General features: G+C 41.5%; 1 protein-coding gene across 1 annotated transcript in view; it reads right to left on the bottom strand.

Annotated features, from left to right (window-relative positions):
• The window catches only part of Antxr1 (ANTXR cell adhesion molecule 1), a 217,652-nt gene that overhangs the window by 149,291 nt on the left and 50,274 nt on the right, over nt 1–18,087 (bottom strand). Inside the window, exons 4-8 of the mRNA XM_004662181.2 lie at nt 13,269–13,350; nt 12,519–12,552; nt 11,378–11,457; nt 8,724–8,792; nt 7,513–7,593 (exon numbers count right to left, since the gene is read on the bottom strand). Coding sequence (XP_004662238.1) covers nt 7,513–7,593; nt 8,724–8,792; nt 11,378–11,457; nt 12,519–12,552; nt 13,269–13,350 — 346 coding nt within the window. The remainder of the gene's footprint in view (nt 1–7,512; nt 7,594–8,723; nt 8,793–11,377; nt 11,458–12,518; nt 12,553–13,268; nt 13,351–18,087) is intronic.

Genomic DNA, 18,087 nt, shown 5'->3' with positions numbered 1-18,087 from the left:
GTACATCCACAAAACCTAACCTGGCACACAAGTGAACACTTGCTACAGAGATGAATACATGGCAGTTTCTGGATGGCTCATTATAGCACATTCTGTATGTGCGTCTCTTTTCCCTACTGTATAATCTCAGGGCATCCTGACTGTATGGCGATGGTCCCCATCCAACACCTCCCTCTCCTCAGAAAGCTATGCCAGGAGGACTGTTTCCCACATCTCTTTATGGCTAACTTTCAAACTTTAATATTGTAGGTGGATCGTATCACCTAAGGTCTAGAGTGGCCTGCTTTTAAAAGATCTTGACATCTGCATTTGGGAAAAGCTATGTAGGTCTGTGTTTGGTGGGTAGAACTCAGGACCTCTTAGAAAAGCCACACATCTGATGCCAAAAGACATGCTGAATAAGCCAGAGGACCCTTGCTTTTAGAAGCAGCCAGACAGCCTAGGGCATGTAACTGGTTCATTTATGCTTTAAAGATCATCCCATGGGTTCTGACATGATTTAATCTATAGTTTATTAGTAAAATACTTAAAAAAGACACAGTCACTATCCTAACTCAATTCAACCCTAAGGTTTAAGGCAATGGCCACATCTGTTAACAATGTTGCTTAGCCTACATCCAAGTGAGGCCTACAGAAGAAAACTTTGAAATTAAAGTTGAATATTTTACATACATATTTCCAAGATTCAATGATTTTATGTTCACTGATACATTATACCAAATAAAGACTCATGCATGCAAGAAACATGTTTTTAGGCATTTTAGACAGTAAAGTGTAGGCCTAGAACTTGTGAAAGTAGCTAGCCTACTTAAAAGAAAAAAAGTCATTCTTTTGTCAGTTTCATGTCCAATGGCAGTATAGTCCAAAATGGTATAGGACCATCAAGCCTTGGAAACTAAGTGTTTTCCTCATTAAATCATATCCTTGCCATGTTTTCAGAAGGGAAACTCAGACGGTTGGGAATGTGAGGACACAGTGGACTTCTTGGGCTTTGAGGTTGGGCTTCTCAGAAGTTGCCTTCAACTGAAAATGCTGTTGTTGCTGGTATATGGGCTCTCCTAGAGAGAGGAAAGAGCTGCTGAGGCTCTGGAGTGAGGTGTGGGCTTACTGAACCCACCTCTCGCACTTTGTAGTCTCTTAGCTACGGGAGTCAGTGTGACTTTGGAGCCTTTCAATAAGCCAAGAAGAAACAAAGGAAGGAGAAATGCCTGGCCTGAATGTCTGTAAAGTCTGAGTCTAATTAACGATTGCTGAGGCAATCAAAAAAATTTTTTTTCTGCTCTACTCCAGCAACTATAATTGCTTCTATTTTCATTTTATATCCAGGCCTGCCAATATGAATAGAGCTCAGAATGCCATGTCTTATAGATGTAATCTTGGAAGAGAGGGTAGGAGACGGAGTGAGGGATTTCTACAGGAAACTCAGCCAGAGAATGCCCGTTTGCTACTCAGGGCAGGTCTTCCATGGGTCACAAAGCATGCATAGTCCTCTGGGCAGCTTTATAAGGAATACATAAGTGAAACACAGTGCTGGAGATAGGACACATGGGCAGTATCCATGACTGTACAACTTAATATATGTAAATATACACACTATAGAGTAGATATATTCCTCAGTTTGTTGATCATTAAAGATTTCCCGATAACAAGGGTATTCACGCCAAAACTTGCAAGAAATTCTTGCCAACGTAGCTGTTTGCTTAATACTTGTTTATCGTTGATCCAATATGCAAAGGGCTCTATGTGATGACTAACTCTTGCATTGACAGAAAGCCAGGGTTCTCAGAGTGAACACTGGGGCAGATGGCTTGGTGCCAGGAGCTGGGCTCTGTATCTCACAGACAATGCCTCGGCCCATGCTCTCAGCTGTACACGTGGGATGTGCTGGGAGGATGAGGACGAGGCATCAGGGTAACTAGGTCAAGTGTCAATGTTGTCAGCCCTTTTCAGTGCTACCTGAAGCTGTCTTTTGTGGCTGTTCTGGTTTCACCACCCGCAGCACTTCTGGAAAGGCAAACAAAGCCCTGGGAGCCTTGCTGGATCTTGGCTTCATCGGTTCACTTAAGGGCTGGTGCTAAATTTACATGGTGGTTAGTGGAAATTCCCCAAAGCAGCCACAATAAGAGAAGGCAAAGGAATGGTTCCTTTCTTCACAGTTTTAGTACTACAATCTTGAGGATTTTATCACCATATTCTACAAAAGTTAAGTGAGAATACTGTTAGGGCCCCATGCAGGTTGGGAAAGGAAGATTTTCCTTGCCACCTAAAAATACATTTCTGCAATCTTTAGTCTTCAAGACATTGTAATTTTACTACATTGTGACTTTTTAACATGCTGAATAGAAGGGTCAGGTCTGCCTGAATGTCCATGAAGTCTAAGTCTAATTGTCACCTTCTCATAATAATGGTGCATCACTTGTTGAACAGAAGTTGAGATTTTTGAAGGTGCTTTTTACCAAGCAGTAAGAAGCATAGAATTCCCTTGCCCATCCAGAGTGTACAAAGGCCAGATTCCATGGACTCTGACATTGTCTTTGCTGTAGCTGTGAACTGTGTGGATACCTCACATTCTAGTCCCTAGAGTTTGCCTCTCAGAAACAGCTGCTTCCTGGCTCATGCTGTTCAGCAGAGCTAGAGGTCATTTTCTTTACTAGAGACAGACTGGTAAATTCTGGACACAGTTCACTGTGCTGTGTGGCCTTTGGCAATTTAGCAAATCACTCTGAGTTTACAGCACCTATGTTATAGAGGAGCTAATAAAATTGAATGATGCATGTGAGGATTTTTTTAGTAAATGATTTGCATAGCACATGGTGTGAACTCACAAATGGTTGGTAGCTTTTGTTGCTGTTGTTTGGGTTTGCAGGGTAAGGTCTCACTCTAGCCCAGGCTGACCTGGAACTCACTACGTAATCTCTGGGTGGCCACAGCGATCCTCCTACCTCTGTAGTACCTTGCCTGCTTGGCTTTTTTTTTTTTGTTGTTGTTGTTGTTTACTTTTATTTATTTGAGAGCAACAGACAGAGAGAGAAAAAGGCAGATAGAGCGAGAGAATGGGCGCGCCAGGGCCTCCAGCCGCTGCAAACGAACTCCAGACGCGTGCGCCCCCTAGTGCATCTGGCTAACGTGGGTCCTGGGGAATTGAGCCTTGAACCAGGGTCCTTAGGCTTCACAGACAAGCGCTTAACCGTTAGGCCATCTCTCCAGCCCGGCTTTTGTTTTTATTTTCCTAAGGAAACAGAAGTAGAAAGAAGCAAGGATGCTTCTCCTTAGAGCTGGTGCTCTTGGGCAAATTCAGAGCTACAGTTTCCTCACCTGCAAATGGGGATAAGAATGTTTACTTCACAATGGTGCTATGGTCTTTAAATAAGAGAAAGGAACAATGGTTGATCAAAATTAAGTTCACTAAGCTCACAACGGCTGCTCCCTTTTCTGTCTCCCATTAAAGAACACGATGGGTCTATAACTCTGGCAGGTAAGGACTCCTTCCTTATGAGAGGACTGATAGTGGTGAAAAGATCAAAATAGGCATCAGAGGAGGCGGCAGAGACTCTAGAGATGAGGTTTTCAGTAGGACGACTATCCCCTGAGCAATGAGCTCCTGGCAACCCCATGGGGGCTTGCCACTTCCACAGACACTCACAGCCCAGTGTCATGGGAAGGACAGGAACTCTAGAGTCACAGATGAGTTCAAGTCTCCACTCCACAGCTTCTTTAGAGAGCTGTTGCACAGGGAAGCTGGGAAAGAGAATGCTCCATAGTCAAAGATTTTTCTTATTCACTCAAGCAATAGTGTCATTAGTGCCTTCATCTCCTGAGCCTCAGTGCATACTGCTCCACTGTCCAGCTCCCTATCTGGCTATTGTACCCCACTGTTTATAAATGACATAGCCTTCATCAGAGCTGCTTGCTGCCAATCTCTACCTTACACAATGCTCTTTTATTTTCCTGGGCTCTGCCAAGAACCTTCCAGGCCTGTTCTTCTGAGAATGGCTATATTCCATCCCCGGGTTGTCTCTTCAATGGAGCCTGGCTTCTCTGCCAACCCTCCTCTTCATCTCAGGAATGTTATTTTATACCATTTGTCACAACTTTAATTCTCTCTCTATATATGCTTTTAATGGGTATTTCCTACTAGATTATAAACTCCATCTGGACAGGGTCTCTTCCTGGTTACCTGGTCAGAGTCTACCATGAGACATTTTCAATGAGTGTTTTTTTTCCTGGAACCCATGGCCTTTCACATGTGAGGCAAGTGCTCTACCACTGAGCCACATCCCAGCCTTCAAAAAGCATTTGATTGGTGAATCAGTATTAGCTTCTGCCTCTTCATTTGATGCATGAAGCTCAGTAAACTTTGTGACCCATCTGAGCAGCTCAGAAGTTGCTCTGCAATCTCACCTTGGATAATTGAGTCCAGTCCCATTTTATTATGAGAAAACAATAGCAAGAAAACAACATTGATGGGAATGAGCTAGAATAAATGCTTCTGATGGGGGTGAGGGAATGAAGTCTTTCTTTTCAGTATCTAGTAGGGGGAAGGGAAACTGTTTCTTAAGAACAGCCAGGTTTTAGGCCATAATTATTTCTGTCTGACTTGGGAAGGACAAGCCCAACCATGATTGCCTCTGCCTCTATGCCCAAGCAAACCAACCAACAACTGCCATAAACATGGGTTTTGAGTCCTGGGAAGATCAAAACCACTATTGAAGTTCCAATATAAAAGCTCAAAAGAAGGTTATCATTCAGCTAGTTTGGAACCTGAAGTCAAACAATTTTTCTTCTCTTTTTGGGATGCTTGTGCTAAAACTTCTGATAAATCATTGGAGTTATTCCCACTTGGGGTTGGGATAGAGCTTTACAAATATCTGGGCTCACACTGAGTTTTTGTGCATCAAAGCTGAAATCTTCAAGGGCAACACTAATTTATACATATAGAAAGAAGTGTCCATGCTTAGGAGTCCTTCTGAGGGCAAGTCTGCTGCTGCAGCCTCTGGATTGGGCCCCTGATCCAGGTGTTTCCAATTTCCCCTCTACGTACAAAGACATTTTAGTTACTTTGTGAAGAACTAGAAGAGGTCAAAGGACACAAACATGAAGAAAGAACATGGTGATGGAGACACACTGGTTTGTGCACACTGTACTGACATATCTCACTGTCCTCAGCCATACTGCCCTGAGTGTGCCCAATCACATCTCATCTCATCTCAGAAGCTAAGAAGTGCTAAGCTTGGTTAGTACTTGGATGAAAGATCAAGAGATACCATACTAGACCCCATTGTTCATGCTAATTAAAAGTGTTAAAAAAAACAAGATACAAAAGCATATTGCTTTTATCAATATAAAGTTATCTTTTCCAATAAAAAAAAACTATGTCATTGAAACCACCCACTGCCTATAGGCTGAAGCTAAAACCCATCAAAGCATTTTAAAATTTATTCCAACCCAATGTTCAGGAAGTTCATCTTCCATCACTCCTGAACTCCCACCCCACAGACATGCTTTGTCATTCTTGTCCCCATTATCGAGCTCTCTCTTCTAGTTTCTGTGAAGGAAGCTTAGATAATACCACCTCTTCTCCGGTCCTGGCCACTACCCTCCCCAACCCTTTAGTGATCCCAGTCAGGCCCACTTCTGAGCCCCAGAGGATGCACGGCCAGCCCTGGATTCCACGTCCATCACATTCTCCAGTGCTAGGTTTTGCCTTATATGATATTTTGGTTCTGGTCCTTACACTACCAACCATGCCAGGAACCCCAGAAAGTGTTTAATGTAGGGATTCTTCACCTGTGGACCCATGACTGGGTTTGATACTTCTCTAACCTTCTAGTAATTTCCACTTTTTAGTAAAGTAACTGTATACACATTTAAGATAGGAATTCTCAACCTAAAAAACCATTATTTTTTCATGATTCTGAAAACTTATGGTTATATGTACCAATGTTCTAAAAGCATGTCTGGTGTACTTCTATTTTTCTTAAACAATGCAAATTTAAAGGATACAGGTTCCTTGGATCCACCTCCAACTGACTGCAATGGGATGCCTTGGGAATTGACCCAGAATCTTGCATTGCAAATGTGATTCCCAGGTGATTTTTTTGAAATGATTTAATTTATAATCTACTAGCTAAATATTTTTTTAAAGATGAAGTCACAGCTCTTGATTAAATTCCACCCATATTTTGTAGGCACCAGTGGTTTAGTCATGGACATTATCTCAGGCGCACTAAGAAATATTCCAAGAATTTATGGGATTAGGGGACACTAATACAAATGTCCCTCATAGGATGGGATGGGAAGTGGAACAGAAACAATTTATGTGGTTTGAGTACCTATTATGTGCCTTAGGTGTTTTCACCAATAATCCTAAAAATTCTCAAACAAGCCTCTAATGAAGGTTTTGTCATTAGCCCCTTTTTATAAGCAAGGAAATAAATGTACAAGGAACTCTGTAGTGGTGAGTGCTTGGGTCAGCTAGCTAGCTCCCAAATTCTTCCTTCTCCTCTGCTCTCCACTTTGCTGGACTTTCTAGGAACCCAGGGTGGTTCTCAGAGGTCACATGGAGGCATAGCCATGCTGGGATCTTCCAATGTTAGTTTGAGTAAGCTGGCATTCATTTGAGGCTCCAGCTAGTACCACCTAGATCAAGATACACTTAAGACATCTTAAGATGACACTTGAAAGTCTGAATTTGCATCTCAGACCCTGGTGTGCATCCTGGTGAGCATCCATGATGACCGTGTGGGGTCCTGCAACATCACTACAGATACAATGTACACACTTGGCCAGCCTCAAAAGACCAGCAGCACCCATGATTCCAGCTGGCCCAGCAACCCAGACTAAGGATAGTGGGGAAAGAAGAGAGGCCCTAAATGCCAGTATCCTGTTCACTATCAGGGAAACAGGCTCCAGAAAAGCATTTGAGTGTGTCAAAAAGGGCCGGTGACTGTTTAAACCCTGGAAGAGGTGGAAGCTCCTGTAGGTGAGTGGAAAGGCCTCAGGCTGTCAACCTTGTGGTTCTTCTCAACCTTGCCTGACTACCATAATCACATGGGGAGATTTCAAAATCTCTTGAAGTTCAGCCTGAGCCTCAGACCAGAGACCCATGCAGGCAACATCTCTAGCTGATTTCAGGGGTGGTTACCTTCTCTAAGGTGCCTCCACTGACCAAGTGATGGGGTTCAGTTGACTGATGCTCTGCAGGCAGCCTATGTTCAGTCCTGGCCAGAAGAGCAGCAGGTCAGTCAAGTGCAGACCACCAGTCTGAGAACTGAAAAGCTGCCTCAAGTCTGACTTGCTGCACAGCAGTGTCCCCTTCAATTTTTAATCTTTTGAAGCCCCGAGTTTACACAGGAGAAAAGAAACAGGAGTGAAAGGCTTAGGGATACCTGGGGCATGGTAGACACAAAGATATATGAAGGAACATTCTCTCAACCAGAAAATCAGCAGCTTGGAGACAGGGAGCCAGTACTTACTACACATCAGCCACCTCGGAGCAATCAGTGCACTCACCGAGTGGATGATGCCTTGCAGAGCCTGGAAGCCGTCATTCACAGGAAACACGTGGTCCTTACTGTCGGCAATCCGGGCCAGCTGAGAGCACAGCAGAGACTCGTCAGGCATGGCCGTCAGGGGGAGGGGGATCACAGAAAGCTACTTATGTGAGGGATGGGAGGGCACCTATGTTCAGAATGGAGAGGAAGCAGAGGCCTTCACAGGCTCAGGGCCTCACAGAGGAGCCTGCAGCAATAATGAGCTTACCAGGGACGATTCAAGCAGGCCCGAAGGCAGCTTAGGCTCCTGCATTGGTTTAACTCCTTTTCTCCAGGAAGCAGAGGTAAGACTGCCCAACTGGATAAACATCTGGCCTGGGTTATGTATTTGTGGACTTGGGAGACGAGGCCATTAGCTCATTTTCCCCCCAATTTCTTCTGGGAAGTTTATTCAAATAAATAGATGGAAGTCCCTCTCAGAGTAATTGAGTTTGTTGCTGCATCAGGCTGACTGGTAGAGACCTTATCTTTTACCCTATCTGTCATGAAGAACAGAACTTTGCTACTCCCACTTCTTGAAGCAGAGGACTGCATACAAGGAGAAACTGACCTGTGACCCTCCCAAACTGTGTGGTTCAGGGATTGCCACAGTATGACCAGCTTGAAGAGCAACTTTCCTTGTAACATACAATTATTCATCTAGCAATTTACCAAGACTATTCTCTTGTGCTACTGTAACAAAACCATGGTGAAATACATAGAAGAACACTTGTGAAAAGCTGCTGACATCCTACATAATTTGCTTGAATGAACTTGTATACACATTTTGGCCCACTTGTCAACTATTTCCATATTTTTGCATTGAAAATATATTGCATTTTTAAGAGGCAAAAAGTAATACCTGCCACTTGCATAAGAAAATCATACTTGTCAGATTAAATTAAGAAGCAAGTATTTCCAGCTAATCCAGATCTGTGCTGATACTCTTGCAATTTACTATCGACCAAGTCAACCAAGAAAGATGTTGCCTGAATGCTCAATGTTAAAAACCCCAGGTGATTCAGAAAAAAGTCACTTTATATTCCTTACACAGCCAATAATTCCTTCTTGCCAAGCTTTCTGGAACAACAGCCTATCTAAGGGGCATTTAGTGTGGATGCACACTCACACACATGCCCTCCCCACTCCAAGCTCAGCATTCTCTAAAACAGGGAAAACCAAAGACTATACCTGTGTTTCATTGAAATCTTTCACACCAACACAGTAAACAATTGCACCAAGATCTCGGGATCTGTTAGCCTGGGTGAAGGAAACAAAAGAGATTATAAGGCTGCTGCCCCTGCAATCAGATAGAGATGGTGCTTTGGGTTTTCAAGGGTGGCATCAACAATGAGGTGTTCTCCACAATGGAGAAGCAATCCTATCTGCAAGGAGCTCTGACTCCAGTGGCATCACAGTCTAACATAAAGCATGGTGGATCAGAGAAGAGCAATTCTTTCTAGGGGGACCTGGTGGACCCACTAAAGCAGTCTTGAGGAAGGGCTTTGAGAGGAGATAGGGAGAAAGGGAACTGCAGGCGCAGATAAACCGCATCAAGTATTCTGGAGAAATGCTCACCTTTTCTATGTCTATAATGGGTTTTTATTGGCATACTTTTCTCTGTTTGGGACAGTAGCACTGTGTTACAAAGGAATGTAGCCTTTGGAACCAGATGTCCCTGAGTGGGATGCCTGCCTTTACTCTGAAGAATCTGAGGAAGTAACTGTGATAGTATATGCAGAGCTCCTCACATAAGCTCAAAAGGTGTGATGTTTACATATACCAGCATCTTTTATGAGTCAGGCCTTTCTCATTCCTGTAAGTGGTTTAGTGGTAGGACCTTCTCAGCATTAATCAGTGAGAAGGAAACACATTGAATAATATCCAAGTTTTGGTGTGATATTAAAATTGTTTGATTTACTAAAGGCCTTGACACCTGATTTCCAGATTCTGCTAGGTTTCAGAAGAGAAACCAACAAACTGGAAATCCTTGGCACAAGCAGTAGGTAATCAATAAATATCCAACAATAAAAAGAGTAAAAGTCCAACACATGCATATTGGTTTGATTGCATTATTTCTCCACCTCTCAGAACTCGTACCTACTCATGTCTAACACTGACTTCCAGAAAGGACAGAATCATGTCTCTTCTTGTTGGAAATATTCCCTGTCGCTTTCAGAATAAAATAAACTTTTAGAGGCTGCCCAGCTCCAAGTCTGGGGTCTCTCTTCTCTAGCTGGGCTTTCTAGAGAACCATGAGAACATGAAGGTCTGTTATCTTTGCACTTGGGTTTTATCTTTTTCTTTCAGAGTGCAGCACTGGCATGCTCAATACTTTTCATAATCTGTATGTACCATACCTAAAATTGCTTTCTGCTAACGTCTACTTTACGCCACTGACACCATTTATGTTATTTTCAGTTCTTTCCTTATTAGGATTTTTACTTACTTGACTGTTACTCAGTGCCCAGTAAGCCATTTCACATTCCCACCACATAGTTAAGTTTAAAATGCATTACTTCCCAGATGCTAAGGGGTGTCTGTCCTATTAACTTGTGTTTCCCATGTTGAGGATCCTCTGTGCATGTGGGGAAAAGGGACTAAAGAAAGCATTTCATGGCAGAGCACAGCAATTGTGCCTTGCTCTCATGTCCCTAATGTGAGCACTGAATGGACAGACATATACGTCACATGGGGAAGGAGCTCAATTTAAACTAACCAGTGTCAAGAGCTCAAGGGAAATGTAATGCTACCAGTAACTTCTCTGCAGCACCCCCCACCCCATCCACCCACTTTTTCCCTCATGCCTGTTCTTCTTCTTTAGCCTGAATGAGCTTGTGTCAGGAACCTGGTTTCATAGCTAATTTGGTTCCCTCGGCCAATTATACCTGTATCTTGAAACTAAAGCTTGGATGGAATGATTTCTGAAGCATAAGTATATGGTATTTTTTTGTTGTTGTTATTAGTTTTCTATTCAGCAAATACAGGCAGTTTGGTACCATTATTAGGCTCATCCATGACCTACCCCCTCCCCATTGGCCCCTCCTTGTTGAGGTATATGGGTCATGCCTTGTGGAGTTAGCCCACAGTTATTGGTATGATAAATGTCTGCATATCCTGACCCAACATGTGGCTCTGACATTCTTTCCACCCCCTCTTCCGCAAAATTTCCCTTAGCCATATTGGGTTCATTTTTTGTCTGCTTCAGTGATGAGGTGTTGGGGGCCTCTGAGGCTGAATGAAATGTCCCCTATGAATTCCTGTGTTTTAAATACTTGGTCCTTAGCTAGTGGCAATTTGGGAAAGTTGTGAAGCCTTTGGGAGGTAGACCCTTCCTGGAGGAGGTGTGCCACTGGGAACAAGCCATGAGCTTTAATAGAACACAGGGGAAAATGGAGCAAAATAGTACAAATGTTTTTTGTTTAAGAGTGATAAACTGTATTTGAAAGCTTCTAAAGTAACACAGTATCTTTAATAAAAGCAGAGTAGATATTTTTACTCCTCAAAAAAGAGCAATGTGAAAAAATTTTGAATGGGATAAAAAAAAATCTACCATGTGTAACACATGAAAATTCACTTTAACAATGAATTATTATGATTATTTTTACATATGAAATGCTATTTCATTCAGGTTTTACAGAGAGCAACTATCACTGTGCCTAAGTAGTGTGTATGTCATTCAAGAGAAAAGCTGTTTCCTGGTTTTTTTTTTTTTTTGTGGGGGGCGGGGGGAGGCTGGGGATCTAACCCAGTGTGTCTCACATGCTATCACATGCTCTACCACCTGATCTGCAGCCCTACCTGGTCCAAATTCTGTGTTTAGACACACCTAGGCCATTCCTTACCTCCCTCTCTGAGTAGAAGAAGAGATCTTCATGTAGCTCCCCATCTGTCAGTGCAATGATGACACTTGCTGTCCTGTATCCTGCTCAAAGCAACACAGAATCCCTCAGTCACCTTATAAGCTCAGCTGCTGGAAGCCAAGTTTTCTTTTGGGGCTGGAAGTAACTCCACCACAGAGATTACTTCCATAGGGACAGATTTTGCTTCTCAGCCTCATCTCATCATATGGGCCAACCTGGTGACTTGGTTCCTATATCATGAATCAGGGCAAGCAACTCTAGTAACCAGTGGTCACCAGGCCTGAAGGCAAACTCCACTACTGGGACTTGATTGATCTTTCTTGCGAGTCATAGCTGACAACATACACTAGCCCTTGAAGTCAGTTTTCCAAACAGTAATGGTTGCCAGGATTTGTAAGTTGATCTAGTGGAGCTCTCTCAATGATATTTAGACTTCCAGTAACAATGCTTACAGTTGACTTCTGTTAGCAAGATTTGGTGTTGATACTGGGTCTGTTCTATTTACTGCAACTTAAAATTAAACAGGAAGTGGATATTAGGAGGAAAATCTCCACTACAATATGGATTGTCTTCTAAGAGTGTTGTCTGATACAAAGCAATGCTATTCATGAAGGATATGTGATAACTAAAATAATCATTATTTTATTATTATTGCTAGGTCCTTTACTAAACACATTTTATGCATTTTTTTCTATTTAAATGAAGGGAATCTTAAGCAAAATTTGATGTGACTACCATATCCAACCACAGGAATGAAGATGCTTAGAGCTTAGAGAAGGATAAGAAAATTAAATGTGACATAAAAATCCAAGACTTTACTATCTCATCCAAGTATTTGTTAATTTAATGAATTCAACATACAAAAATATTCATGAGAATTATAGACTATAGCCATAATAAGATCTTAATTATGTTTGTATAATGCTTCTTGTCACTGCCCAGATGGTAAAATCTGACCTAGTCTGAGCCATGTTTTGTACATTCCTTCTTAGTGATGAAGTGTATGTCCAAGAATTAGGACAACGTCATACATGCATTTTGAAATGTAAAATTCTCTTTCAGAAATAAACACAGAAAAATATTAAACTTTACTTCATAATGTTGCTTTGTACTACAGTCTTACCTTGACTATTTTCATAATAAATCTGCTCACTGGCCTGAAAAACACATGAACAACACATTAGACATGGAACAGTCTGCCACTCTGGCAGCACACTGGGCTGAGACTCAGGTGCTGGATATGCAGCCAGAACTCAGCCTAAATTCTGTATGTGACTTGTCTCAGGCCTCACTCACGTGCCAGTGGCTAATATCCCCATAAGGTTACTTTCACATGAAGTAAGACAGCTGTGAACATGGGTAGAGGACGTATGTTCCAGAGCCTTATACCTGTTTCCCTTAAAGGTACTGAATTTTCATAACAACCACTGAGGCTCAATCCAACAATATTATTTTAGGAGTTTACAGGACTTGGGTATGAAAAAGAAGTATATCTATATATCTATCTATATATGTATATATATAAATATGTATATATACATGTGTGTATGTGTGTATATGTATGTATGTATGTATGTATGTGTGTGTGTGTGTGTGTGTATATATATATGTATGTATGTATGTATGTATGTATGTATGTATGTATGTATATATATATATATGCAAGCATTAGCTAACAAACCCTTCATCAGTATCAGGGAATGAAGAAGGCAATCCATTTCCCTGAATCATTTAGATATATCTGTCTGTGTACAAGCTTCTGGGGAAAATTGTACTCTTATCACCAGGAGTTAGCTCCCTAAAACAGCTATTCTTATGTTGCTATTCCATTATGGCACATTATACTTAGAGCTTAAAGCTGTCATAAAATTACCCTTTCAAATCCTTCATGCATATAAGTATCTCCTCCAGGCAGAACTTTCTGGAGTTCTTCTAGGCCTTGACGGATCTGTTCCCTGAAATCCAAAAATATCCTATTAGTCTCATTAGCACATTTTCACCTTGCTATGTACAGTCATATGTCTTGGTCTTCTTATTTACATTATATTGCTGTATTGCTCTGGCTGTCACCAAAACTACAACTAGAGTCTGTGTATATTATCCTTCCAAGTTTAGCCAGAGCAAGCATAGGAAGACAAGATTTCAAGGACTGAAAATCCTTCCACAGGAATCTCCATTTGCTTGTGAGAATTTTCTTTTCTAGTAACAGAAACAAGTTTTCCCTGTACATTAGAAATGAGTCTTAGAATGTGGCTTTTTCAAGGAGGCACACAGCAACTCAGGCAAAGATGTAAATGGCTTGTGTGAGTCAGAAAGAGGCCGGCACCACAAGGCCAGAGGGAGGCTACAAAGATGGGAGAGCAGCTGGAGCAAATTCTATGGTGCACATAGTTGTGCCAAGGAAAACTGTGAAAATTGTCACCTTTGAAAGTCAAAGCCCGAGGAATCCATGCTTTCCAAACAACTATGAGTGGTGTTGTGGCTGGTGCCTGTGTCTACTTTCTCTGATAGGTGAAGGTGATGGTGGAGGCAGAAGAGGAAGTGGATATGGCATGGGAGAAAGCACAGGTGGCAATGTGAGAGCCAAGGAGAACCTTTGCAGTCTATTCTCTCTGGAGCTTAAGATAACCACATTCAGAGCTGAGGATGTAGCTCAGTTAGAAGCTAGTAGTTGCCAAGCATGCATGAAGCCCTAGGCTTGATCCCCACTACTGCATGAAATCAGGTGAGGTGGCACATGCCTGCAATACCAGCTGGGAGCTCTTGGTTACATAGTGAGTTTGAAGCCAGCCTGGGCTACATGAGATCATGTCTCTCATTCATGTAACTGGCTTTTACGTAGCTTCATACTGTGCCAAAAAGACCAAGAAAGCGTAGATGTCTGGGAAACATAACCTTCCTTGACCAGTGCCTGACTCTCATCTCTCCTTTACATTTACCACCATCAAATTACATGGTTCTACTCTAGACATATCTAGAAGCAGACCAGTTTCTTTCTCATGCTAGCACCAGCACCTGAGTCACCCAATCTTGCTTCCACTGGGGTAGTCACCTGTCCTCCTGTCTCCCAGTCCACTCTTGCTGTGTATGGCTGCTAGCATCTCAAATTCACCTCAAATCATGCCTTTATCTCCTCTGCTCAAGACCCTTCCATAACAACTCATGAGGAGACATGCTGAGTCCTAGCTGTGATCTTGTCATGCCCTTGCAATGGTGACATGGCTGTCTCCTGTCACCCCATCCATCCTCATCTTTCCATGCCTGCCTCTACGTGTCTTGCTTCAGCCACACTGGTGTCAGGATCCCTCCTCTGACAGACCCTCGATATCAGCAATCCCCGAGGCCTGACTAGCTCTGCAGGGCTCATTCTCACCAACCATCAAGTTCAACTTAAATATCAGCTGCTCAGAGTAGCTTTTCTTCTGCTTCCCCAGTTCAAATAATCTCCTTCAGTTAGACATTCTCATGACACCCAATGATTTTTGCTTCATATCACTTAGGACACTATATCATTAATAATTGATTATGGGATTGTTTAATGTTTCTCCCCAGTTCTGTAACCTCCATCAGTACTGGTCCAGATCTGTTTGGGTCCATGCTGTATTTCCTGCATCTACTCTAGTGCCTTTAATATAACAGATATGCAAAAAATATTTGCTGAAATAGTGTAGGGAAGGGATTTTCTAGTGTTAGTCATCTTGGAAAAAGATGAGCCTCACTTGGAAAAAGGCCAAGTGGAAGCTGGCATGGTCATTGTCCCTAGTCAGTCTGTTAAAAACCCTTCTTTATTCTTCTGTCACCTCCAGTGCTTCAATATAACCTATCTAAGGGCAAAGTTTCAACTGAGAAAGATGAAATAGTCTGTGTTTTAGTAGGAGAGATAAAGATGAGAACAATCACAAATGATGTTGGAACAACTAGACATCTACCTACAGAGGAGTAAAGCTTTATCCATCCCTCCCTTGCCCTGTATAAACATAAACTCAAAATGGATCCATGACCTTAATGTAAAACCTGAGACTTTGAAATGCTAAAAAAAAAAAAACAACAAAAAAAAAACCAAATAAAACAGTTTAAGACATGGTGAAGGTAAGAACTTACTGAAAAGGACTCCAATAACAAAAATATGAAGAACTGATGAATGGGATTACATCACATTAAAAAGCCCTTTTGTGGGAAAAGAAATAATTGAATGAAGATATAGCATACATAATGGGAGCTCTCTGCCAATTAATATCTTGATCTATAAAGAACTCAAAAAATTAAATTCCAAAAGAACAAATAATCCGATCAGTAAGCAGGCAAATGAACTGAATACTTTTCTTAACCAAAAAGTATAAATGGCCAATAAATACACAAACAGATGTCCAATATCCACAGACATTGAGGAAATGCAAGCTAAATTATATTTAGGTTCCTTTGCACCCCAGTAAGAATGGCTACCATCACGGGAACAAATGTAACAATGCTGATGAGGATATGTGGAAAGAGGAAACCTTATACATGGCAGGCAGGAATGCAAACTGGTACAGCCACTATGGAAATCAGTATGGATGTAAAACTAAAAATAGATCTACCTGCCAAATGGTTGAGCTATATCACAACTGAGACAATATTTGAAGGCAATCTAAGTCAACATAACATAGACATGCCTGCACATCCATTCGATTCCTAGCCAAGACACGAAATGATACTAGATGACCATCAACAGATGAACGGATAAAGAAAATGTGCTCTCTATATACACAATATAATTTTATTTGACCACAAGGAACAAAATTATGTCATTTTCAGAAAAATAAATGGAACTCGAGATCATCATGTTAAGTAAAATAAGCCAGGCTCAGAAAGACAAGTATTGCATGTTTTCTCTTCTACGCAAAGGTTAGAGGAAAAACTGGCACATGAAAATAAAAGGGGCCATTAGGGATGTGAAGGAGGATAACAGGAGTGGTAGGGAGATAAAGGGTAGTAGAAGGGGAAATATGATTAAAGCATGTTATATACATGTATAAACATGTCACAATGATATCCATTACTTTAAAAAATTAATATATGCTAATAAAAAAGTAAATGTGATCTTACTTGTGGGTTATGGACTAGTGAGGTCTAGAACATTTTGGTAACACTACACCATGATATTAACACTGGATATTAACACTGGAGCTTTAAAAAGAAGGCTTTTTTTTTTTTTAAGGCATGTTAGGGGTGTGGAAAAGATTCCTTGGCTTCACTGTATTTTCCCCTGCCAAGTAAAGTCTGGGAACTGGTGTTTTTTCTTTTCCTCTCTCTCGCTCTCTCTCTAAGCCTCCTTCCTTTCCTTTACAAGTATTTTCTTGAGCTTTGTTTTCTTCTCTCTTTTATTTTTATTTTTCTGTCTTGGTATAATCAAAGGCTGTTTGGAAAATGTCCTAATTCCTGATGCTTTGTGTTTGGCAAGGTATCAATACACTAGTTGGAAGCAGTAATCCTAACTTTACTGTACATCAACTTCTGAAAAGACCATGTGACTCAGGGCCCGCCTCCCTACTCTGTACCCTCTCTAGACAACCATCTAGACAAAGCACAGGTACCTTGGGAATCATGGGTCTGCTCTGATGTAGGGACACTAGGGTTAACACTAAGCATGTCTTCTTTATGCTGTCTTGGAAACTGAAGAAAGTTGGGAGAAAGATCTTTTAACGGATGATAACCTCTGAGAATTCACTTACCAATGCAATGTTATCTTCCTGGGAAAGTAGAGGCTAGGAACCCTCAGAAAGCTGTTATTGAAAGGTCCTATTTTCCTTAGTGGTTTCACTTGTCTATCAGCATTCCTATTATGGATTTTCAGACAATGTGTCTTGTGTTTCTTTTGCAGCTTCCACAGTACTTAATGATAAGCATACAGAGTAGGCTGTTGTTAAATGAGTTATTCCAGCTTAAGCACACCAACCATTTATTACTACTGCTATTTTCTGTGCAAATGCCATGCACACAGCACTATGCTGGTCTGCAGGGGTGGTGGGTAGAAAGAATCAGTCATAATGCCTTATGGATTTTTTTGGTACTCTGGGGGTTTTACTTCAGAGAGCTTACTCTCTGGGATTCTGGTTGTATGGTTACATTTTGATAACATTTGCTGATGAGAGAGAACATCTATTTTTCTGCAAATTCCAGAACTTCATTTTTCTTTATCAGTGAGTAGAACTCCATTGTGTAAATGTGCCATATCTTTATCATCCACTCATCAGTTAAGGGACATCTAGGCTGGCTTCATTTCCTAACTATTGTGAATAGAGCAGCAATAAACATGGTTGAGCAAGTATTTCTAAGGTAGTGAGACAAGTTCTTAGGATATATGCCTGGGAGTGTATAGCTGGGTCATATTCTAGATCTATTTTTAGCTGATGAAAGCAATAAAGATTGAACAGGCACAAGTAAGCCTGTCAAGACATACTTCACAAGTTCCTGTATCCCACTGCTCTTTCCACAAAGAACCCCCATCACCCAAAAGTAAGTGAACATCATCAGCTTTGTACTGTCAACTTCTTGCCTCTTTGTGAAAGAGCTTTGTGGAGATGGACTTTTCTCAAATGCCTCGCAGTTGCTGGTTTTGAAGTCTCAGCTTATGCAGTAAACATGCATCACTATTTGTGACTACTAATGCTACTCACTCGGCATTTCCAGATGCCTATTGCTCCGGTTGTGGA

This window comes from Jaculus jaculus, chromosome 6, assembly GCF_020740685.1.
Source record: "Jaculus jaculus isolate mJacJac1 chromosome 6, mJacJac1.mat.Y.cur, whole genome shotgun sequence".
Lineage (NCBI taxonomy): Eukaryota > Metazoa > Chordata > Mammalia > Rodentia > Dipodidae > Jaculus > Jaculus jaculus.
Note: the sequence above shows the minus strand (reverse complement) of the source record. Positions and strands in the feature narration are given on the sequence as shown.